Genomic DNA, 25999 nt, shown 5'->3' on the forward strand with positions numbered 1-25999 from the left:
TGCTGTTTGTTATATGGGGAGCAGATCGGGCTGCCTTACTCAGCTCCAGCGTCTCTCCTGGTGTGATGGGTCTTTCCTCTTCAGCCTGCAGAGCAGTGACGTGGTTCCGCAAGGGCACCTCAGGCTTCGGGGGAAGCCTCTTCCTCCTGCTGGTCCTTGCCCTTCCAACCATCCATTCTTCTGCATTATTGGCCCCCCTGTGTGTGCTGGTGGGGGAGTTTTTGTCTGTTTGGCCGTGGGCTGTGGGTCCACTGCAGACTGCGCTTGGAACCAGCTATCTGTCTAACTCCTTCTCAGCCTTCCTGATGTTACGCAGCCTTCTCACCGCCTCCGGCAGCTCAGCCACCTGCTGCAGGATGTCCTCTGCCCGGGCACAGCTTTTGCAGGCAGGCCTGCCGCCTGCCCCTTCCCCAGGGGAAAGGCGTAGGCACCTCCTGCAGCCTGAGGTCTGCACTGCGGCCTCTCCCTTCTGCAGCTCCCTCCGGGCGGAGGCATCGGCCGCCGCTGGGGCAGATGGTACAGACCCCCCAGCCGGAGCTGCAGCCTTTGCTCTCAGATGAGTGCCCACGATTCCACCTTGAGGGTCAAGTAGGATGAGTGCCCTTCACCTCTGCAGGTGGTCACAGAACGGTGCCTAGTCGCTGGCTTATGTGTACTGCAAGCCTCCCACTCGGTCAGTGGCCTGCCCCTCCTTCGAAGAGGAACCCTACCTGCGCGCCCACGCGCGCTGTGCTGTTTGCCTGCCCTGTTGGCAGCGTTCATGGTCATGGTCGCAGCGCTGCCTGGGGCTGCCTCTGCGCTCCCCTGGGGTTTCCCCAGCTCAGCAACCCCCCCGCCGTGCAGCGCAACCCCCAGCTCCACTGCGGAACGCGTCTGCACCGGCGCCGATCGCCTCTGCGAGTGACTAATTTGCATACATTTCTTTTCATAATTAATTGTGACTAAATGTAGACTTATGGTACATTTTGTTTAGAAATTTTTACATTAACTTCTGAAAACTGAGGTCTATAATGAAAAATCTGATAGACAGTTGATTATATTCATTATCAGTGCAGCTGCTCTAAATGTCTAGCCTATTACTTTTTTTTTTTTCCATAGTATTCTTTTCATCCAGTGTTAAGTACTGTTTTTAAAGAAGATATAATGAAGTGGTTAAAAATGCTCCTAAATAGACACGATAGGTTCTTCTTTCAATTTCAAAGTACAAAAGGTTTTTTTATTATTCCTTAATTATCTTAATCTTCATAAATCCATAGAAAATAGACTTCCACTAGCAGAATTTGGCTGATTCTACAGGGCCCACACCTAGAAAGGCAAAGATACCACATAGCGCTCCATGCAAATACACACACACAAAAAAAGAAAATCTGCCTGCCATCTTTTCTTCTAAGGGAATAGCATGGTATCTGTAATGAGTAAGCACTCATATTACCCAGATCACTACGACCCCCTATCTGGATGTTTTATTTTGACAAAGGCAAAGCAACTCTGAGACATTTTTCTTCAGCTACTGGTTGAAGCGGGGGCTGGGGAGAAGCAAAGTTTTCACTGTATGCAGCTATTACATATGCTATACCAGCTGTGACAATAAATACAGGGCTTTAACTTCCAGCACCTTCTTAACATCACTTTGCTCCTGCCCAAATGCAATTTCATATTAAACAATATTCCCCGACACAAAAGCACATGCCTTCTAGGTAAACAGCAGGAAGTCCTACAAAATGCCAACAAAACAGAGATTATGGCAAAAGTTATCAGAAACAAGCTTTTACAGAAAAGGCTTCTGCTTGGAAATTTTTCTTCTCATCTTTCTAGTGAAAATTATCGTCTCGTAATCAAATTCCCTACTAGTTTTTCTGATCGCTACCCTTCCAGAAACACTCTCCTCCTTGCCTTGCTTTGCAGAGCCCAGACTGTAATTCAGATGAGCCAGAGATAAAGCAGTTGGCCAAGAGGGAAAACAAACAAACAGCACCCCCCCACGCAACAGGCTTTTCCAGAACGGCCCAGCCTTCTGCCTGCGCTTCATGTGTCATGCTGAATCACAGAAGAGCGGTGACTCACGGAGAAAACAAAATACCTCACCACTAAGCTAGAGAGATGTTATTCCCCACGGAGTATGCGACTGTGATATTTCCCTACTTTGTCATCTTTTTTTCATTAAAATGCCTCGTGCATAGTTTACTAGTTCTGAAGTCTCTTTCACATGATCACTGATTACTTCTACGCAGTTTTGAAAGAGAAGCAATATTTTGCTAACATGAACCAAAGCGGCAGATGTTTTCAAATTGCTTTTCCACCAATAACTGGAAAAACTGCATGGAATTTATCTTTTTTTTTTCTCATATCCTTCATCATACCATTAAAGCAGAGGCGTAAACATTTCTTTAAAAAGAGGACATTCAAATTTAGCCCAACAGCTTCTCTAAGATTGCATGCACGTATAAAAACAGGTTTTCAGCAAAACCCATTGACCTCACACTTCAACACTTCAGTCTCCAAAGGCCAAAGGCAAATGCCTTTGCTGCTCTGCTGTCCTAGGCAGCTCCCAGCACATCTCTTTCCACCTGCTTTTCTTGCCCTTAGCTGTGCTGTCTGCAGAGCTGCACTGAGAAGCGGAGCAGGGAACTGCATGGGATTAGAACAAATAAACACATATCTTTCTTGCAGAGTCATTGCTTATAAAATTGGATATGTTCCCAGGTCTGATGGAGCACACGAGCAATTGTACCAACACAGCTGGGCAGATAATGGGAGGGCAGCGAAAAGCTTCTGGCCTGGGAGAAGGAAAAATGGAAAAGCGGGCAAAAGAATCTGTTTAAAATGCTGCTACTGCAAGAAAACATTCATACAACTGTGCCTCACACCCTGAGGTGAAACACGCTACAGTCTTCAAAAGCTTTTAGCACTCAGTTCTCTAGTCTTTGCATACTCACAAACTTAACATGCATGTAAAGTAAACCACTCAAGTGATGTGCAGGCAGGGCCAAAATTATTATTCTACCCTAGAGCATCTGTAATGCCGAACCATTTCACTGCTGTCCAAGACTGGCTAACAAAGTTCTTAGAGGAGTCTGAAACGCTGGTCACTCTTGCCACTGGTAACCATTTCTGCCTTTGGTTTTTTGTTGTTTTTGAAAAATATAACAATGCAGTCAACAGCTAAACAGCTTTATAAAGCTCAGTATTCCGTAAGAACTCATATGAAACTCACTAAGAAAACCCAAGAGGCTGGAGCGCCATGCCTGCAGAAAACTTCTGAGTATCTGCTCTCCTTCTGAGACCGTCCATTGACTTTGGCCAGGCTCACGCCACTCTCATGCTCTCGTTAACAGTCAGCAACTAACCAAGTCTTATACACATAAATGATCCCAGAAAGTGAGTGTTAAGCTTGCACATGTGCTTACTCGTGACAGGAAGCCCTTGATATACTTTACATATAATAAGACACTGCTAATTAACTCAGTGGTGCAACCAATCTCCTGACGCTCTTTACCAGAGCTTTGACACAAAGGAAATGAAACAAGCTGGGCGTGGATCCAATCACAATTTTTCACGGTCAGGACCATGCATGCTCATAGTAACTTTGTCCGAATGTGATGAAAGAACATTTTAATTCTTCATCCATCCACTAAATCTTATGGGAATGATGACATTCCCCATCCTAGTGTGGCTTAGAAAGGAGAGAGTTTTCCCCACACCTCAACAATTGCCTAAACCCACTTAGTGGCTGTCTCTCCATAAGTTAATATTATTTTCAGAGAGAAAAAAAGTCCAGCTGACTTCTTAAAGCTTTCTGATCACTGAAAGAAACCATTCTCAAGACGATAAGTAGCAGTATATCTTGCCTTTCTTATAGAAATGCCTGAGAGTTACTGTACCACTAGTCCATGAAATAAGTGCAATGGGTCATTGGCAAGATCAGTACAACCAGCTAAGTGCAAATGAACATTTAATAAATAAATTCAAGGCAAACCCAGATAATCTGATAAACAAAGAGGAAAACTTCTTTACCAGCTGGATCAGCTGAAAAATTGAGGGGAGGAGGGTACGAAGGGAGGGGGGAATATCACTCAGGGACAAACTAATTACCTCTTGTTCATAACATTCCCTGAATACGACATTATTATTTTGGGTAAGGATGAAAGAAAAGCTTCACTTAACTCATAATTAACAAACAATTTACACAACTAGCGCTCCATTAATTATTTGTACTGTTTCATGAAATTGCATCAAACATGACCACGACTGCAAAGGACATACAACCTTAAGTTTCAGAAAGGGGAAATGAAATCTCATCACTATTGTTCTTTGTTCACTTTAAGGTACAGAGAACTTTAATAAATTTCCAAGAATTACTTATATTTCACAGTTACTTTTCACCGTGGCATTGTGCTATTGCTATTTCCAAGGATCCATAAATTTTGACAGTCCACACTGCAAAATGCTGCTGGATGCAAAAGACGCGCATTAAGTGTTGACTCTTAGCACCCTTGAAAATTAAGCTGACTACTCTTTACATCTCTAAATGACAGGTTAGGCCTGTGGTTTCGAGATCTGACATTTTACAGTGCTAGGCATAGCAGTTTCAAGAACTCTTACACTAAAGGAAATTTCTTGAAGAAAAACTTAATCAGTTTGAAATTCAATAGGCTGTATGTGAGCGATCACCTAAGAAATGCAGTGAGAAGCTTGTCAGACTACTGTAAGCTACAGTCTTTACACTTTCTCATGTGCATTTACCTCATACAAATGGTTCAACGTTTCACAAATGAGTTTTGGCTTAATGGAGAAGGTTTCATGTACTACTGAGCTGGAAAGTCCTGTTAACATGTTGCACGTACACAGTTGGAAAGCCACATTACTGTTATTTTCCTTATAGCATTTTGTTATAGGAAATAACTTTAAATCAGCAAAAAGTCACTTGAAACTTGCCACTATAATGAACATGTCTGATAAAATGAAAGTTATTTATTACAGTTATTTCCTGCAATTGATTAAGAAACCTTAATCATGTAGAAATCATTCCCCTGGCTCACGTGTGTGCCTGAAATCTTCCTGACCTTCCTTCAAAATGCTCACTGCTATCTTTTAACTTTTCTTTCTGGAAATGACTGAAGAAACTAGGAAGTTTTATTCACTGAAGAACAAACAAAGTCCATCGTATCAAGAGATGTTCTTGAAGGAGGACTGCATAATTCAGTCCTTCCTTTACAAGCTGAGCTGGCTGTTTAGGGAAATTCCCTCCTTTTCTCAGCAAGTAACTAGAAAAGGCAAGCAAAATTAGATGTTGCACACCGATGGATACTTTTTTTTGCCAGGGATTATCGTTAGGTAAGCAATTAGTGACCTTCCAGAGCAACTAGGCACTTCTTTTAAGAGTAACACTTGCCTTCATATAATCTCAGATAATGTGACTCCAAGCTAGACATCTGCTCGTGTCATTAAACAGTTACATGTCCCTCACACATGACCTGACAATTATGTATCTTCCAAATACTTCCTCTCTTCCTGAAATATCCACTTTTCTGAATATGAGTCAGGACACAGACTAGATCCTATATATTTTCAGGACAAAACTGATATATATTTTATGGAAATTTTATGGTACTTGTAAGAAACAGAGCTCTGGGAAAAAAAAAACAAACTAAAATCTAAAAGTTGTTCCAGTATATAATAAGCCTTGTATCTAAGCACAAGGCATGTTTGCAAGTGTTTTCACTTTTGTAAGAGAGGTTCATGAGGGGAAACTGCTATTACTCACTGTTTGCAGCGAGCAGTGCCTGGGAGGCGCAGGCACGCGCCAGCGCTTGGTGCTGCTGAGAGGAAGAGGAATGATTTTAGCCCTCAGAGTCATAAGCCCATTTCTGCACAGATCAATTGTTTGCAACAGTTTGACACATTCTTTCATAATGAGACCAAACACATTTATCGAACACCTTCTAGACGTTATCGATCCGAAGGCGGCGGTATGTCTTGCCCACAAAAGGTACGTGCCAACAGCCCAGGTTGCAGTGCAGACCGCTTTGTTCTCAGCCCATCCCCACGCTGCAGCAATTACGGCTTGAAGAAAGGAGTAGGAAAACTAATTTCTAAAAGTCAAACCATCTGTTACTTTCCTGCTAACATTACCAACAAGGAGGTTGCTGCTAGTGGCTCTGTCTCCTGGTTACTTGTGGAAGTCATCGATTTACTTTCAAATGTTGCTAAATAGCTATGGGTCAGCTACATTCAAGGTAAGATTTCCTAAGCTAACTAAAAGAGCTGGATTCTTCAGTTCTGCTGAGCTTGTTGGAAAAACTTAGACTTGCGTGTCGCTAGCACAGGCTGAAGCAGAACCGCTCCCTTCAAAAGGTTCAACAAGCTCTTAACATTCAATAGCATCTTCACATTTCTCCTGAACAAAAACTAATTTTTTAATTAAGATTTCACAGGATACATTGCTCATTTTGCCATTTAACCTCATTCCCTGCCACTTTTGTTACTCTGGTGTCCTTGTAAGTTGTTCTTAACTACTGTAACAACAACAAAAAAAAGCCCAAAGTCCCTCAAAATCCCCACACTGTCAGAGGACGGTACAATGTAACCACCACTGCTGTTCATGAGATAACACAGGCCCGTCCTGTGATGGAGAGAGGATGGAAGTAGTGCTTGAGAGATTCTTCATCACCAGCTCAAGCACCCTGACAGGGTATATTCCGCCTGGTGTCCACAGGACTTGGTCTATAAACCAAGCTGCCTACCACTGGAAATGGAGAAAGGCAGCAGCCAGCACCCAGGCAGAACTGGGAAAAGGGAACCAGTTGCTTGCTTGCTTTGGTCTCCCTGTGCATTGCCAAAGAAGGGACAGTGGGACATCCCCTGGCACCCAAGGAAACCCCCTCCTTTAGTGTACAGGAGAGTCTTTTGACTCTTTACACAGAGAGAGACACCACACCCCCACCCCCCCCCCCCCGCTTAAAGAACAAAAAAACAGATAAGAAAGCTTCCTTTAAATAGTCACAAACTAACGGACAGATTTGCTTTAGATGTCCTTCTATCCCCATTACTATTATTTTTTTCAGGAATATTCTCACAGTTATATTTTACTACAAACATCAATAGAAAGAAATAATTTCAAAGATTAATTACAATTTGATGTCTTTGCATTTAAGTCCATATATGTTTCCGCAAGAATGTTACTTGCCTGCATTTCAGCAAGTCCCATTTAACCAATGCTGTTCAAATCCTGAATTGCTTAGGAAGAACTATTCCCAAACATAAACAAAAGTCTGATAAGACTGAGAGAAAAAAAAAAAAGTATCTGTGTGTGGGAAATCACGATTTTTACTTACCCTGAAGAGCAATAGGTAGTGAGTTTTCCAATGCTGGTATCTTTCATTCAAAATTAAGTTCTAATTTTCAAACTAGAAATGTAGTTACCTACCCCTTTTAAAAAGGGACACATTCATCCCCTAACATACAAGAACAGGAATAAGCAAAATACACAGGCTTTGGTGAATAAAATTAAGTCATTTAGGGTTTCCCAGTTGTGAGTGGAAGCAAGACAGAAATAAACCAAACATTAATTTACCTGAAAACAAGGCAAGCCCGCAGAAAAAAAGACCCAGTTATCTAAGTTCTGCCACAAACTTCAAGCAAACATTTATACTGCAAAACCCGAACAAGTTCATGTACAGAAACCCATTCAAAGCAGTAATGTTCACCTGTAGAAGTACGAGCACCCCCTGACTGTGTTGTGAGTAAAGTGTTCCTGAGTCTTCTCATTTCCAAAGTCCTCCAACGGGTCTGACCACAGGATGTCACACATAGGTCCGTACGCAGGTGGTTCCTTGAATCGATCTAACTAAGAAAAACAGGAGACAAAGAAATACTAACTTCTTTCAACTATGTATCACAGAAACACTGAAGCAAAGTTACTATTTCTCATTCCATGGGTTGGCAAATAAAGACCCAAAGCAATCTATTTTTCAGCTTTGAGTTGCTCTCAGCTTTCAAGCAATGGATTTTGAATAACACTAAAACTCTCCTTGCTAACATTGGCAAAGAGGACAAGGAACAGATATAATGGAAAATTAAGAGATACAGTGGATTCTCATTCTACATGAATTTTTGTGTGCATTTTTTTTTCCTTTTTCTACTGTTTTTTGCAAGCATTTCAGTGGACAAGACAGAAGATGGTATTTCTGTATTTTGTGATTTTTCAAACATCATGGCACTCAACTTATGTGAGTGAGGCACCTCAATAAAAAAAATACAATAGTTATTTCAAAGCAAGTTCCCATTTTGATTTAAATACATTTTCACAAAAAATTGTATTTAAGCACCAAGATAACATCTCTGCATTACAGCATCTTGCCATGACATTCTTGTTGCTCCCATAACCTTAACCCTAATTAAGCAGCTAAAAACTCCTCTTTCTGCCTGACTATTGGTATTAAAAAATTCAAATTATATAGAATCATACTGCAAATAAGAAGTATAGCAAAATAGGGAAATATTAAAAATCAGTATTCCTCTGCAAGAACTCTTTAATATAAAAACACCCCTTCTTAAGGTGGGTGTATGAATCAGGCTTGCAGTCCAAAACATTTTCTACTCTGACCAGAAAGATCAAGTAATGATTTAGTAGCATACCTAACATACCTCCCCCCCCTCAAAAAAAAATTCAAAGAGAAAGGATTGGTTTTATGTTTTCAACACTCAGTTAAAAAGTTTTAATAAGACACCTCTACAATTTTATCTTTGCGTCCTCGTCATGAAATATTCATAGCATATCTACACTTCTAACTTATTTCAGCCCTCTACCAATTACTGCTTTGTAACTATAATTCATTTAAATTAAATAACAATTCATAAATATGCAAAACCAATTCCTGCTGATTGCCAAAGATGAATAAACCTGCTAGTGGGGGGGGGGGGGGGGGCAGGGGGAGAAGTGAAGATGTTAATGACCCTAATCTAAAATCTGAAGGCTAAACAGCTTTACTCTGCCATTACATTGTTGCAAAGCCAGCTAATTTTTAAGCAGAGAATATTTTTGCCTAATGAGATAGTGAACCTTTACCTCAGAAACAAAACTTTACATTCAGTAATTTTTAAAAGTGCAGTTAATGTCATAATCTAATTGCTTTTAAACCAAAACATGTAATTACTGGCTCAAGTTGGTTTTTTTTTTTTTTAAAACCATATTAATTTCTTAGTAGGCTACAAATTAACTTTATCTTTTAGTAACTTTAAAGCTCAGAAGTATATATCCATGTTTGCAAGTCTCAAACGGCAAGCAAGAAATATGAAAATCTTTTGTGCTGGAAACACTAAGAATGAATGGTTTAAGTACCTCCCTTTTAGAAATATCAACTGAGATCTCTTTTACAAAACACCTGAAAAAAATTAATCCTTGATAACATGCAACAACACTGGATTACGTGAAGAAACTGTTTGACGTTGTTCTCTGAACTTTCATGAGCTTTATAAGAAGCTTCTCAGAACACAAGAGTACCACACAAGCACCAACCTACTAAGCCTTGCTTAGACAATTTGCTAGGCACGCAAGTGCATTACTATTAAAAATGCGGCAGGACCTATTGAGAATGAAACTCTTGACTCTTTTTAAAATAATAATGTTATTTTGACTATATTCGTTGCAATCGTACCATACTTTTTTTATTATATGTTTTAAGTATTGTGAGGTTTTTCTAGAGCTATTTTTATCTCTTCTCCAAGAAAGCACAGAATGCCTAACAAGGCGCAAGGAATCATCAGATGGTGTCCTTACGTTGTGCTAGCAGATAATACTTAAAAGAAATTAATGCTATGTATTCATTTGCTCCTAAATACTTATATACCTAACACATTTGGGTTTTTTAGAACACCATGATAAAACCTCTTTTTTACTGGACGATGGTGATCGACTAATTGCAGCAATTTCTTTTATGTTCTATTTAAAAAGACCTTTAAAAGGTGATAACGTCAACATGAATGTCAAAATGACATACAAGCATCTTACACAAATGAAAGACAGTGAGAAAGGATTCAAGTTTTAGTTGCTGGTGATTAACTGTTCACTTATTAGAGTTGAGCACTATTCAGACTTACTTTTCTGATGTCATCTAAGGTGTTGATCTCTGGAGACAAGCCACCATGTACACACAGGAATTGTTGGTTCATCAGAGCAGCCAAGGGAAGGCAGTCGAAGGCATCCATGCAGGCATCATATACACGTTCTGAATATTTGATTTTACCTTTTAAAGATTAAGATGGTATCAGAAAGTGCCATCATATTTATTTTATATCATATTTTCCTCTATTTAAAAGGAAAAAAGAAATTAGGATGCTGCTTAATATCTCGATCTTGCTCTCACTGCTCTCTCTTGCACTGAGGACTGTACCAAAGCTTGCCTCATGCAAAAAATTCTTTAGCATTATTGTTATTCACTGCTGGAAAAATTCTTCAGATTCTGAGGTCAATCTAATAAAAGTTCTGCCAAGTTTATTATATTTTTCTAAAAAACCTGTAAATAAACGATTTAATATACCATTATAGTCTGCCATGAAATCTATACAGCAAGCCTTAAAAAGTCTGCTGAATGGTTATCATCTATTACATTATCACTCAATATACTCTCTACGAAGCAATCGGAACTTTAGCCCAGTCCCTTATAATTAATTATCTACAGAAATGCCACTATGAAATGAACGGGGCGGTACAATGAAGCTGAAATGTTAATTTACCAATACGCATATTAAACTCAGTAAACCATGAAGCCTTTGAGCCAATTAACATTTCCTTTATCCCCGATGCTAAAAAGGGAACACAGACTTGTGGCAATAGCTTCAGCTAACAGGAAAAAAAAAAAGCTTCATTGTACAGGTGAAGGTCTACATCTAATGAGCTTTTATCTGTCACTGTATCTTTTCTTGCAACACAGAAAGGAATTCCTATAAAAACAGCATTCCAAAAAGTTTAAGCCTACTTACAGGGTAAACGTGAAAATGCTATAATTAAAGGAAAAAAAATAAAAACAACATAAAAATTCCCTGCATTTTTCTTCTGCTGCAGATGAGACCTTGTGAGATGCCACCTCCTCCACTAGTGATCAGGGACCTGTCGCAGAGATGCCAGAGCTGACATGTTGGCAGGCTTTGACTGCCACGCTGCTGCATGGGGCAGCAAACTGGCAGCTGCTGCAAAAAGCAGTGGCAGCACAGGTTTCCTGAGAGCATCCAGGCCCAGGTGGCCCCACGGTAGCCCCAGGCCAGGTTGGCAAGCTGAAGTGTCTGGATACCTGCAGCCTCTGGGTTTGTATGGGTGGTCGGTCACTACCCGCTGCAAGGGGTCTAACCCCTTCCTTTCTCCACCACTGAGACACCCTCTCCAGCCCCTGCAAGATGACTGCCCCCTCAAGGAACAGTGATTACAATTTAAAATTAATGCTAGTTAACATGAAAAGTACATTTAAAATTACTGATGGCAAATCAGGATCAAATACTCACAAAATAACAAATCAAGTTGTTGAAAAGGGAGTTAAGAGAAGAAAGGTTAAGGTAGACTTACATTCTTGCTTAAATGTGAAATACTCTGTTAAATGTCTACATTCATGATTCCCACGAAGTAAAAACAGTGTTTTGGGGTAAAGGATTTTCAAGGCCCACAAGTACAGCACACACTGCGAATCAGAAATGAGAAAGAAAAATATAATTCATAATTAATGATGTAATTCAACCATTTATGTACCCCTTCACCAAAAAAACTAGCAGAAGAAAAAGTATTCTGTGTGAATCATTTATTTTCCATGGGTTACCTTCACTCTTCATACCTTACATGCAAACATTTCTCTGCACTTCAACCTGGGCTGGCTGAAACTAGTACCAGTGTATTCTGATAAAGTTTTACACTTTTGCTAAGTGGCATCTCCCTGTTCAGCCGTGCGTTGCCTTCAGTGGCCCCAGCTGTCAAGAAGTAATTGCTGTGCATCTCTAAAACGGAGTGCGCACTCTCCACCTGGCAGGTTAGGCAGAAACCCGGCGTGGAAAAAATTTCACCGGAAGATCCGCATTTCCTGGCTTAAGGAAAAGTTGCCCTAGAACAATTTAACCCACACTTCAGGAAATACCTCAGCTTCCAGAATTACACAGTTTTTACATGAACGCTTGTTCATTTTTCACTTAACATTGTTCTGTACAAACAAGCGAGAAAAAATTCCACAAAGCTCTTGCATTAAATCAAGTTACTACAAAGCTTCTATAAAGCCTTTTATCTTTCCATAAGGTTTCTATTTGAGATTACATTTCTTCTAGACATGTTTTTAAAGATAAAAAAAAGAAGATTCGGAGAGGCTAATATCTGCTCAGACCTCTCGAAGCCATCCAGTTAAAATAGTTGTTTTGAAAACAAAACTGACACGGCAATGATGTCAAAGCATTACGAGACTCTTGACCAATGACTAAACTTGCAGACTTCATGGAAGATTTATCCTTTGTGCAGGATGACCCTGTTCAGGTACCTGGCTGACAAACTCACAACTGCAAGGAAGGTGATGGAAATAAGACCCATTCATCCCATGAGATGAGCCCACCGTCTGCAAGAACGCCGTACAGACCACAGTGACCTCTCAAGAAACAGGATCTAGAAATCTGTCTGAACTCTTTCTCCTCCAACTCTTCCTTTCTTAGATATCCATGAACTGCAGTACTGTTGCATGAGAAACAAAAGCTGTCACACCACCCCCCCTTCATTTGCAACTACCTCCTAACACTCCCCTTTGTTCTGTTGACAAAAAAAATTATTTACCTCAATAAATAGATTGGAAATTCAGAATGTACTCCTAGCCACGGTTTCTGCTTAGAGCAAAATCAGCATTTTTGTCAATGTAATGCCTCTAAATTTGTACAGTATGAATTCCTTCCTCCAATTCAGAATGTCTTGATAAACAGAATAATTACGTTAATCATGTCTCAACATTTTGATTTCCGCTCCCTCACTTGCTACACAGACCTCATCTTTAAAAAAAAAAAAAAAAAAAAGAAAAAAGGTTGCAACATTTTTATGTTTGTGCAGAACTTCACACAATCCATAGACAATTACATAGCAGTGGGGGTTTTATACTACTACTCTGTCTTGAACTTATTACATGTAAACATCTGGATGCTCTGCCTGCACTCCATAATTTCTGTTCTTCTATTCAGAGGTACTAGAGACAGGTAAGAATAGCAGAAAGTACAGGCAGCAGCCTCCAGGACTTGCAAAATCAATTCTCCCTCTTCGAAACACATGGAAGGCCTCCCAGCTCACGCCAGCTCTTCCGCCTCCCAAGCGCTACTGCCACTGCAGGAAGCGAGAAGAGACGTCAGAACGCCACGTAGATCACGCTGACGTAATCCAGCATGAAATTACAGTGTTACATCACAGGAATTATCTGCTGTGGCCCAAAACAACCACAAAGGGCGTGCCTGGGGAAAGCTTGCTGGAGTTTGCACAGAGAGAGACGACTTGGGTTTGAGGATTTCACTTCCATGGCGAAGGAAGCCTGCACTTCTCCACATCACCAATGCAATTCTCCATCTCTTTGATGATGACTTCTTAAATCCTCCAGGAATTCCTGGAACCTTCCACTTCTTTATACTTACTGGCTAATACAAAAAATTGTTGTAAATGTTGTGAGACAAGAAATTTAAAGTGACACCTCCATCCATGCAAGAAAAGTTCTAGCTTTTAAAGTTGTATCTAAGTTACTGTAGAGCTTCTAATCCTGCCAAAGCACCTTATAATTTAGAAAAGCACAATGAATAGTGCTTAGATGAAGTGCTTTATTTAAAAAAAAAAAAAAAAAAAAGAGTGGTTTACATTTTCCTTATAACTAAGTTTTCCATTTTCATAAAGCCTTGGCAAGATTGAAATGAGCACTAGGTACTTAAAATATCATCCAGATTTGGGAAGTAGGGAAATAAGGAAAGCTGGAAATTTTATCTTTTTGGCATTTGGTACTTGCTTACGGGTAGATCTCTTTACATTTGCTTATCATAGATTTATTTTTTCTTTTTTCTATGCCTCCTTTGAAGCACTCATGAGAACCAGACTGAGAAGATAACAGAGAATCAACGCAGTCCAGAAAGTTCTGTGTTTCCCTGCCACTACTGAAGTAAAGTAAGCTCACCATTCACATTTTGTGTTGTTTTCAGTGGTACCATATCGAAGGCTTATTTTGTTTAGATAATTCCTTTAATTTTCTCTCTTTTCTGTTCAGTAGTCTAGTGATATAATATGGTAATAGTAAACAAGGACTAATTAGCAGATTTTTTTCCCCCATGCAAACTAAACAGCAAATATGAGGGTGACAATTTTTCATAGTTTTTCAACTTACACAGTCATTTACATACAAAAAACTTATGTCCAAACAACATATCATGAGCAAACATTCTGGTTTTATTTTTAACTCTGTTTTGTATATCATAATTCTTACTGAAGTAAAAAAAATTATGATAATTTGCCCTTGTTGAAAATCTGAGCTTACAGTCTTCAATTATTTGGTAATACTGCTTCCTAATAGCAAAATTTTAAAATCTCTTTTTTTAACTCCAACTTTTTCATCAAGAATATACTACACATCAGCTCTGCTGTAACTCTATGTAAAATGTACAGCAGTGACCTTGCAATCTGGACATCTCTAAGGTATTTTTGGCCTGTCTCATTTCATACTATCAAAAAAAAAAAAAAGGTTACATCTCTTAAATGCCAGCCCTCAAACTGCACCCCTGCTTATTTGCTTAGTGTCTTTCAGCTGTTGAAATAGCAGATAAGTTTATTATAAAGAGGTAACCTGCCCACCTCCCAGCTCCTATAGTCAAGCTGTTTTCCTGCTGAGGCTCTGGCAGCCTCAGCATCAGGAAAGAAAAGGTCTGTGCAGTTAAGCACTGTGTAAGCCAAAGGCACATATTTTCAAAACAGACTTGGGATTTAACTCCACTGTTGCATGCTGAATTTGAGCCTTTGCACAATTTGACATCTCAGCACCTCGTGAAAAGGAAAACCAAAAGCCTCAGACCTCTTGCACGCATCTCAAGTTATGCGTTCGAAACAAGGAACCTTGAAAAATCGTTAGGATTGCCACTAGATTGCAACCACAGCAACACCTGTAAATCAGCGCGCTCACTTCTGGGTGCTCTTGCACAGATCATGCCAGGAAGAAAGAGATGCAGCTCACTATGTTAGCTGTGTGGCTTTGTATGGGTAACAGAAGATGAACTCTCCCTCCAAATGACTGATGGCATTGGGCACTTCCCCAGCAGATGAAATTAAATGTGAATAAACGCAAGGTAATTTATACTTGAAAGGATAATTTGAGCCACGCGTTGCTAAGGTCTCCACTGATGCTCCGTGAACTGTGGAACAGCATATTGGCATAGCTCCTTCACTCTGTAACTAACACACACCTCACTTAAATATAAAAACTGCGTTACTTTAACTGCATTGAAATACTTACACCATCATAGTACCTAGTACAGGTACAGCTTTCTAAAATGGAATAACTATCCCAGTGGAAACCACGTACCTTTTTACACATATAACTGCATTCACACTACTAGTATGACTATTTATTAGGGCTCCATTTCGGAGACAAAGATGCATTGCATCTGTAACCAAAATACTCACAAGAGATGCAAGTTATTGCCATTTCTGAACTACCATCCCTTAAGCACAGGGAAAGAAAACTCTGGACACTACTGAAAACAAAGAAAAATTTGTATTGTTTTCACTACAACCAGGATTTCATTCTTTTTTCCCCAAGTTTTAGGGCATAAAATATAATCTCTTCTCTTAAGGCTCTGCTGCAAAACAGGGACAACAATGTAGTGCTACTTGCCTCAACCGGATCTTCAGTCACAACTCAGAGTCTTTGCCACAACTTTTTTGCCAACGTACTCTTATTTTACCTGTTTTTTATGTTTCTAAAACCAGTGCTTATCTACACACAGGTTGTGTATTTAAAAATTAAAAAGGCTACTGCTGTGGAAATAGACTTCTCGGGGAGTAACAGTGAATCCATTCCTTGTGGTGAGGGTCTCAGCTGTTTCTAAAATGCTGTTCAAGAATCTCATTCTGATCATTCAACTTCTGTTTGGGTTTTTTTTTTGTTGTTGTTTGTTTGTTTGTTTGTTTTTAAATGTCTGTTGAATATTCCTAAGCTGCTTTGGGATCTTGTTTTGACACCTGCATGGTACTTTAGCCCCTCTAGACTTCAATTATTGCAAGACTCCCTTCTAGCTAGTCTCCCAGATGATTTTATTAAAAGTGATCACCCACAAAATGTTGCTACTTGCCTTATACTCTTTTCCAGTGTTTAGACCACATTACTCCCATTTCAGCCCTTGGAAGGACTTCAAAATGTCCAAAAAGGAAAGACCTCTTTTTCAACCGAAAAGTGACTAGAAAATGCTTTTTCTTAAATGTCACTCTAATTCTTATAGCTAGTATTTTCTAAACAGGTATCCAAGTGCTGGCTTCCAGCTCTCCTCGTTGGACCTCGTGTCTTGGCCCCAGCTGTTTTCTGTGGAGATGGGTCCCACAGAGAGATGGAAGCAGTGCGGGGGAAATGGCGCGAGCGACCTCCAGGGCACCGTCCCGTGTTCTCGCCCGGCAGCCAAAAGGGGTTCTCGGCATGTTGGGGACTCGCTCTGGGAAGAGCTGGCACAGGACCAGGCAAGCTGTGAGGACGGCCCTGACACAAACAGATGTTCCAGTCTGGGAATCTAATATATACACAAATAATTTGAATTTGCTGAATTACTGAATATTCACAGCTCTGAGAAGCACTGCCCGGCAAAAATGAGATCTTACAAGATGTAAATTCTTGCTAGAGAAACATATTTGCTACTGTTACAAAGAAGAAAAGGGCAAGGAAATTTAGGATAATTAAGGTTTAGGATTTCCTTTGCTCTGAGGGAAGTGAAAAAAAAAAAAAACAATTTACTTCACCGGTAAACTATTCCTGACCAGCCAAAACTATTTTAAATCAAGCTGTTTATTGGGAAACATTAACAGATTAGAGCACTGGAGGAAACTGAAAGGTGTTTATTCTTCCAATAAAGTCCTAGAAAGGGCACGGAGACTTGAGAGATGACAAACGCACGGCTTCACCAGCATTCACTTCACCCACCGTTTACTAACACAACTTTATTTATATGTAATCTTTTCTTGGGAGAGACTAGTTAATAATTTTGAACAGTTCACTGAGTTCAGAAGCATCTCAAGTGCCAGATGCTTTTTTAATTGATGCAAGGCCTGATGGTCAAATTCCAGATTCACTCCAAACACCTCACTTTGTTCTTGCTAGAAATACCACAAAAACAGTTTCTCCTTCTGGAATTTTGGTCTTTGCGTTCGGGAAATGAAGAGGTATGAAAGTTTTGAATCTTAAAACACAACTCCGTTTTTTTTCGTTTTGAATATTGGTTTAATTCTCCATACCTTAATTATCTGCTCCGTCAAAAATGATCAGTATGTACTTTATGATATTCAATTGACATTTAAGTCTGTATGTTCTTATGTGGGATTGAGCAGGAAAATAATTCCAACAGTTCATTTACGTAATATTATTAATGTATTATAGCTGGTATTTACTCTGATTGTAATTTTTCCAAGACTGTGATGAAAAGCAGTCTATATGTATACTCCCTCCCTACACTGCATGGCATTTATGTCTGCCTTTCAAAAGAAAGCTTTCAGACTCAGGTAGAGATTAGTCATTCTTCCTTACAGCCCATTCCTGCAGAACCACTTATGCTCTAACTATTCTTTGGATTTAAAAATAGCCCTCTGTTTTGACCATTTGATTTTCTTTTCTCCACGACCACAAAACCTGTTTGAAAGTGAGAACTAAGGGGTTTCTACTCTGGAGTCAAAACCCTGGAACGGTGCACAAGCACAACAGGGAAATGTTATCAGTTACAGAACCGAGGAAACAAGTGTGCCATATCAGATATTGCAACTTGCAGAAATTTGTTATTCTAAGTGAAGAAATGCTCAGGCTCTGCCAAAAGATCAAATGGAAAAGAGAGTGCAGCTACGGGATAAAGATTTGGTCTGTGCTGAGAAACCTCGTCTCATCCTATCTATAATTTTGACGTTTTTTTGTTTTACCTGTTGTAATTCCTTTATTAGACTCTCATCCCGTGACACCTTGCTTAGGACTAATTCTGAAGACACAAAACACCCCCCTCTCAAACAGTGGAGCTAACTCTGGTAAAAATTGAGCACACATGTGAAGGATTGAGCCCCTAGATCAAAAGCTCCATGGGGCAAGGACTGTCATTTCTGCTGAGTGCCTTCTACAAATACTTTTCTCTTTCCCTCTGCATTATCAAATGCCTTCCACCTACCTTATGCAATTTCTTCCTCTGTTCTTAATGATAATAGCTTACATTATATAGTGCCTTTCATCCAGAAGAATCCCAAATGCTTTGCAGCCCACAGACAAGGATTATCTCGCCCACTACCAGAACTCAGCTAGGTCTAGGCTCAATGGTGTCACTTTTACGCTAGATATCACACAGCAAAGGGATTTTTTTTTAAAGCTTATATTAATTGTGATTAGTACCTTGGACCGGCTACTTAATTTTTTTGGAAAGACCCTAGAACTACAATAGTCTCATGTCTACATAGCAGAAAGGTGAGCCGACAGATCGATGAAATAAAGATCATGGTGTGACTGACACGGTAGAAATATGCATTGAGATCAGGCTAGGACTGTTTACCACCACGACTTCTCCAGCATCAAGTACTGGCAAGAGCTGGTGCCTGCTAGACATGCTCAGGGTCCCTTCTCCACCAAAAGCATCCACCCCCAACATGCCAAGTTGCATTCTTCACCATTTTCCTTTCCTTGTCACTACTTATTGTGCTGAGTTCATGCCTGAACGCATAGCTCTACATGCAAACACACTTATGAAACAGAAACCTGCCTTTCCTTTCAAAGGCATTCTTTAATCAAGGTGACAGGTGGGGAGAATCAGTTATGTGACCAAAAAAGTAGTAATTTGAGAACCTTACATACAAAAAGAAATAATATAAGTGACAGCTCAGATATTTCCTTGGTGCTGGCAGAAGCCAGTACTGCTTCCAGTAAAAAAGTAGTGTTCCAGAATGGAAAAACTAAATTGAGAATAGAATTTGCTAAACATGTATGTGGAGGTTGCTGAATGAGTAATTTTAAGGGGCTTATTCCCCACCCATAAGCTATTTTGCTTTGTGTTATATGGCTTGCTATTGTCTTTAATTGGTAATAGCCCTGGATTAGATTTTGGCAAACCGTCAGACAAGCACTTGAAAAGTCCTGGTTTTGGCTGGGGTAGAGTTAATTTTCTTCCTAGTAGCTGGTATAGTGCTGTGTTTTGTTCTTGTTCTATTTCTTATATTAAAAACATCTATAGAAATGAAGACAAAACTCTCCTCTTCCAGATACAACTTGGTTCGGTCAAAGTCTACAGTAGATACAAACTAGGTTACCACAACTGAAAAATGGTAGTACAAGATTAAGCTGCACAACAGTTTAAGCCTGTGAAGCCACCCCTACGCTCCCAAACCTTCCCCAGTGATCCGGTATGGTAATCCACACAGCGATGATTTAGCTTACAGCTCACTGTGGATGAGAGAAGGGAGGAAACAGGCACACGTGGCTCAAAAAAATCATGATCAAAGTGCTGACTTCAGCATGGGACTAAATCCTGACTATGTTGGGCTTTGGCAGGTGGGTGAAAGAACCTTGCAATTCTTAAGTTTTTAGAGTGTTTGCACTTGGAACAGTATATTTCTGTTTGTAAAACGTGCCACCTCCCAAAGATTCTGTTAACATTTTACATTAAGTTTTAAAGTGAACTAATACAGCAAAAGTAGTTCTACAGAATTTTATTTTAAAGAAGCTTTTCTTCATACTATAAATATAGAACTGGCAAGATGATCCATTTTACAAACATATTATAAATAACTCGGCTGTTTGGGATTACATATTTTTACATCAATATGGCAAGTGTACTAAGATGTGGTATGCAGAATGCAACAGCAGTATATGTGTTCTCCCATGCTGCCATCTTATCTAGCCACTGATACACAGCCATGTATCATAGGACCTATATTGCTTCTAACAGATAATGGGTATTCTCCCTTGACTCAGAGGGAGTTAAAGCCTGAACTTTTCAGAGAAAGGAGTCAAGCTGTAGCTCAAAGGCTGCTGCAAGGGTTTCTGACTGACTGTTCAGTGACTAGATCCACTATGACCTGGATGAACAAATCCAGATTAGGTTTTATTTGATAATTGTGCACCTCATCTGTCAGTTTGCATAACCAAGCAGCAACACAGAACAGAAGAAAAAAAACAGTTTGTTTTATGAGCACTGGAACAAAGGATTTGTGCTTGGTATTTGACTCACTTCTAGTCAAAGGTGGGCAGGTTGGACAGGACACTGTTTCCTTCACAAGCCAGCTAAAGGTGCTGTCATTTGACCTCCACATTTTACAACCTGATACTGGAGTCTGCACCAGGTCTCAGCACCTTCAACAGGGCACATGTGCATCACTTCTCTGTGAATTCAAGAGCTGCATCAAAAGCCAGAGATCACGCAACTCCTTCATGCTATATCTAAACAGAACACATTCATTCTCTCCAGCACAGCATGTTATCTGCTGGCTTTTTTGTCCCATTTACCCCCTATTTAGTCCTTCAATTTTCCTAAAATTTCGCATCCAGAAGACTCAGTCAAATAAACCTAAAAGTCAAACTAAACTATGAGTTGTTAATTTAGTTTTTGTTATGTCTCTTTTCTAATAACTCATGTCTATTCATCCTATTTAGCCTGTGCAAGCTGCAGAGCAGACTGCCTTCTGTGCTATGTTTGGATGGCCACTAGTTAGCACCAAGGTCCGTTCTCTGTCAGCTTTCCAGCACAGATATAGTGGGATTTGGCTGGATACCAAGCAACCTTTATGAAAACACCAACAGCGACATTAACGTGGATTCTTTTGCTCACAGTGGTATCTGCAAAGAACTTCAGTATTCCTGAACTGGTTAAATTACGATGCTAAATATAGACAATAGGCTGCAAGCAGTTTCGCAGCCAAACTAGAAATAAGAAACTTACTTCAATGCTGAAGTACCCTCTGTCCACGTAGTCCCCCAGGAAGAGATACCGCGTGTTGGCAGGAGAACCTCCCACTTCAAAAAGTTTCATCAAGTCAAAGAACTGACCATGGATGTCTCCACAAACTAGAAGAGAAAAAAGAGCAATGTTCAGATTCACCATGCAAAGATCATCTTAGGCACGCGCATTCTGAAGTCACTGTCTTATAAGAAATGTGTTACGACAATTTTGTGCATCATCCTCTAGTTAAACGACTAGTGAGAGTTGGCAGCTGCTCGGCAGAACTGGTTTTTCTATGATGTCCATCCATATATGTGCATGCAAAAGGCTACCAACTAAAGGAGAGCCATCAGGCAAATCTGACCTATAATTATTTTCATAGATATCTGTCCATTCCTCCTGCTGCCCAGCAGAGCACGCAATACTGGCAAGAGTAGTAAGACAAACTAAAGTCATCCTGAAAAAGAGAACATGTTCAAGCAAGGTTACTCTTTCTTTCGACATCACTCCTCTATTTCTCCTAGTCTTAAATCCAGATGAGCACCAATAGGTTTTCTGTAAAATGCAAAGCATGCCTGTCCTGCGTATGCCACTGGTTAAACTGACAAACTTCTGACTTCTGGTTGCTGTATAGAAAAATGGCCTGCTTGCTTTCCCAAAGCATGTCTTACACGAGAGGACACTGATTTTTCATGCTTTAACCCCTACCACTTTATTTAACCTCATATAATTATGATTTGTTTCACTTCATTGCAACGAAGTCAATCTAACAAGTGGCTTCTCCAGAAGCAGCAGCTCCCAATAAACATGACAGGCAGAGCATAAGTGATGTGCAGCCGGGGCTAAGCAGGGATGCCTCTTTTTGTGCCTTAGAATTAAGAGACTGGCTCGGCTATCTTGTGAAATTGCAAACTCCATGGTGGGTGATTTTAAGCATCTGCAGGAAGGCAGGCAATGCTTTTGGAGGCCCCCAAAACTAACAGTGCTGTGCCAAAACTGGCTTCCTTTTGCCTTGCTTTGTTTCTTCTACCTAAGGGAGGGGGAGAACCCCCCCAGTTCAGAGCGATGCCCAGACCTTTTCTGGCAACCATCCTTAACAAAGAAAATGTTAACGGCCTTGACTGTTACTGAGGTCAGTTTAGACTGGCTGTCCCTTCAATGACTCAAAAAAAATCCAATTTGGAAACTGGAAGGGTGATTACGAAGAAACTGAATAAACTAAGGGTCCATGATAGACCTTATCTTGCAACAGCAGCACAGCTGCTTATTTACTTTTAACACTAAATTCAGAAGGCTTCAGATGCTCTCTCTGATGTAATGGTTCAAGCTATTGTATTCAAGCAGTGCTCTCATTTGAGCTTTTATCTGGAAGTTGATACAGAGGTCTTGCTCTATCACAGGTAAACAAACCTCACGTTTATCGCATGACGTGGAGAAGCTGAAGTCACATCTCCACATAGATACAAAAGGGCGATATAGAACAGCTGCAACACCAAATCCAACAAACTCACAGTGCAAACAGTGTTCATACGTTATTGTCTTTCATCTCAGTCCAGTCTCTTTTTACATTTTTTACTTGCATCACTTTTCTCTGAATGTATACACTAACAATAGGATCAATATAATATAGTCATTCCATACTAAAACCAACCCCCCTCCCCTGCAAAATCCCCACCCAAACCAACCAAACCACCTCCCCTTGGGTACAGAAAAAAACACTGATGTCCCAGTCACTGCTTTCATGAATATTTATGTGAAATTGGTGACACAATTCATGAGTGCTGGCTACCTGAGCATTCTTCTGTGATAGTAACAGGGTATTTTCCCCATAAAATAGCATATAGTACTCTTATCACTACCGTGTTTCATTGTATAATCTCTTTTTCCTAGTTGATTCCTCCCCAAGAGTTTTAGATGACAAACTTCATGTTGAAAGCCATCAACAGTTATGACTTCTATCTAAGAATAATATCTTCCATTAATTATGCAAAATAAATACTATTTAAATCCTCAAGTGGTATAACACCACCCCTCTTTCTCTAACAAAAAAAAAAAAGTACCCCAAAGGAAATTTTTTGCTAGCATTTTTATTTGAACAAGTTAATCTACCAAACCAATACACACCACTTGACTGTACTCCTCTGCATGGACACTGTGGGAAGATTAAGAACACGTGTCGCATATTGATGGCCAAGCAATCTGCTCTCCTAACTTCCAGCAGAAAAGCTTTTAGTTATATAACTGTACAGCTCTACCAATTATCGCCCGCCCCCATTTGCTCCAACTGCAAAAACCTGAAGTTGAACACGACTGAAAGATTTTTAAATGGATTTAACTTTTGCTCTTTCACTAAAGCACAAAGAAACAAGATTTTGTTGTTGTTGTTGTTGTTGTTATGCCGATGTGTGTGAGCAGGTAAATACATTGAGGCCATTACAGAGAAACCAAGAAGGTTAGAGAGCTTTCCCCAAGTAGCTGTATGCCCATTAAGTTGTCACAAGTCAGAAAAGCAGAGAGCAAACCAGTAAAGAGGACAGAAATAAGAAGTGCAGAGCCCTGCAATCCCATGACTTGCAAAATTCTGAACTGGACTTGAAAATCAGTACTCGATGGATATTCCAGGCACTCCAGCCTACTCTTTCTATACTTGACAACAGATGCAGAAATATATCAGACCGAACCTTGCCAAGCAATTAAAGTAGTTCCAAAAGAGAAGCTTAAAATCAGCAGGTAAAAGCAGTGGGAGGAAGAGAAGACAAAATTAAGAGTTTGAAATTAAATTGAAATTTAAATTATTATGGTCAGATCCCAGAATTCCTACTGAAAGACCGCAATGTTACATACAGTTAATCCAATTAGTATTTTGCCTGGAATAGCATGGAATAGTTTAAGGATCTTATACTTTCCAGGTTTGTGTGTATAGACCTGAAATGTCCTTGCAACATAAATCCTGTGTACTCACATTCTGATGGATGGCCTTGTTTACAAATAAATTAAAGGGCAATTTTGTATATATACAGTACTATACTCCATTTGTAGTTTGAAAGCAACTGCTTCTAAAGCTATAGTTCTGCCATCTTTCCTTTCCAACTCCTAAGAATCTCAAAACTGGAAGATTTCCCAGGCAGCCAGATCAATGCTTTATCTTTCATTAGGTGGGGGCAGAAGAGATCCAGCATTGTATTTCCATTCATAAAGGCAGAAACATCCATCAGTCAATAACTCTGCCATACCCTTCATGTCTTGTCTTGCAGCTTCCCATCGCTGACAAAGAGCCTTGCAGCACATTCAACGAGATACGAACATTTTTCCCCCAAAAAACAACAAAATAGAACCCAGCACAGTGAAGCAGGAAATTCAATTCTTAATGAAGATCTCAAGGATCAACGTACTTATGGATTTAAAGTATGAGCACAGGGAACATAAAACAGAGTTTGTATGTGTGTGGGATGAACATTAAAAGCAGCTGTGTTCGTACAAAACAAATTTATCAAAAGGAGGAATACCAGGTGGTATGTCCTCCATCAGAAATTCACCATTGGTTTCCCAAAAGTGCCATCAAAACATGGCCCTTTTACACTCATCAATTTATGATTACTAAATAATCTGACAGCATATTTCTTTCCCTAAAAAGACTGCTTAATTTATCCAGTGCTTTTCAACTTTCTTTATATCCTTAAATTGCCAGCTGGGCAACAACAAAACCGTGTTTCCACTGACTTACCATTTCCAGGGATCAGTTCAGGCACCAAACTTGTTGCCCGTGAATTTGTCTATCTGAGCCTGTCAATAGTGTCTACTCACCTAACCTCTCAGGGCAGCAAGGTCCAGAACAGCATGACACGCTATGTAAAGACATTTTTTAAGCTGTTTTAAACCTATCTCCTACTGAATTCATTGGTGCAATCAGAAGGTTTAAGAAACACTGGTTGTTTGTGGGCTCCTTAGAAATTTCTCTCTGTTGAGGAAGTTTTCAGGGAAGACACGGGCCCCTCCAAAAGATTCAAGTTCACAGGACTGCCCATGTAGTTACTGAAAAATCCTGTTTCTGAGCAGCTTTTCCTACTTGTTATGAAGGGTACTTTGATCCACTACACCATCTTACACTATAGCACCAAAACTTTCCCAATGTCTATAAAATACCATTTTATTATATATAAAATATAAATATATAATATATAAAATACCATTTTATTATAAAAATAGAAATTGGACATGGGGGAGAGAAGGGAGAAAATTTTTTTGTTTGTTTTTAGAAACCGTCGTCCTAATACAAATTATGTTTCTGACGGCTTCACTGCCAGGATCTCCCTCTGATTTATATCAAAGGAACAAGCAATATTGAAACAGGAACCATTAAGTTCAAGTTGTACTAGCAGTGAAGGAAACCCAAAGCTTAGCAGTGGTATTGCCAGCTTATTTATAGAAGACAAAGCAGTAGAGCAGTGATTTAGATTGCAATGATTACTGGCACAAATAAAAGTCTGAAAATGCTCTTCAGATACCTTCCTTCAGATAACTAAATGCTCTTCACTACATACAAACGCAGTCCAGAGATTATTCTGTGTGGCTTCCCACTCCAGATGGATACTAAGAACAAAATTTATATTCATAGTACATTAAACACTGTCAATTCAAAAATTTTCTATCTGCAACAGTTTGGATATGCTGCACTTATTTTCTCATTTATCATGTATACACTTAATTGGTGTAACATTATAGTCTGACAGTAAAACACCATTAATGTTTCAAGTGAATTTACATTCCATGTATCACAAGATTATATTCCCATCTTCAAATGTCATCAGGGATTAGGAACAGATATGCAACACTCCATCATCAGCTTCAGAAGCAACATCTGCAAACT

General features: G+C 39.7%; 1 protein-coding gene across 2 annotated transcripts in view; it reads right to left on the reverse strand.

Annotated features, from left to right (window-relative positions):
* The window catches only part of PPP3CA (protein phosphatase 3 catalytic subunit alpha), a 206361-nt gene that overhangs the window by 42039 nt on the left and 138323 nt on the right, over window positions 1-25999 (reverse strand). For both annotated transcript variants that reach the window (XM_087736770.1, XM_087736771.1), the window contains exons 3-6: window positions 21133-21257; window positions 11558-11669; window positions 10099-10244; window positions 7707-7846 (exon numbers count right to left, since the gene is read on the reverse strand). In XM_087736770.1, the coding sequence (XP_087592896.1) occupies window positions 7707-7846; window positions 10099-10244; window positions 11558-11669; window positions 21133-21257 (523 nt within the window). The remainder of the gene's footprint in view (window positions 1-7706; window positions 7847-10098; window positions 10245-11557; window positions 11670-21132; window positions 21258-25999) is intronic.

The sequence above is a fragment of the Nipponia nippon genome, unplaced genomic scaffold, assembly GCF_047370975.1.
Source record: "Nipponia nippon isolate SJK-2023a ecotype South Korea unplaced genomic scaffold, ASM4737097v1 scaffold_6, whole genome shotgun sequence".
NCBI lineage: Eukaryota > Metazoa > Chordata > Aves > Pelecaniformes > Threskiornithidae > Nipponia > Nipponia nippon.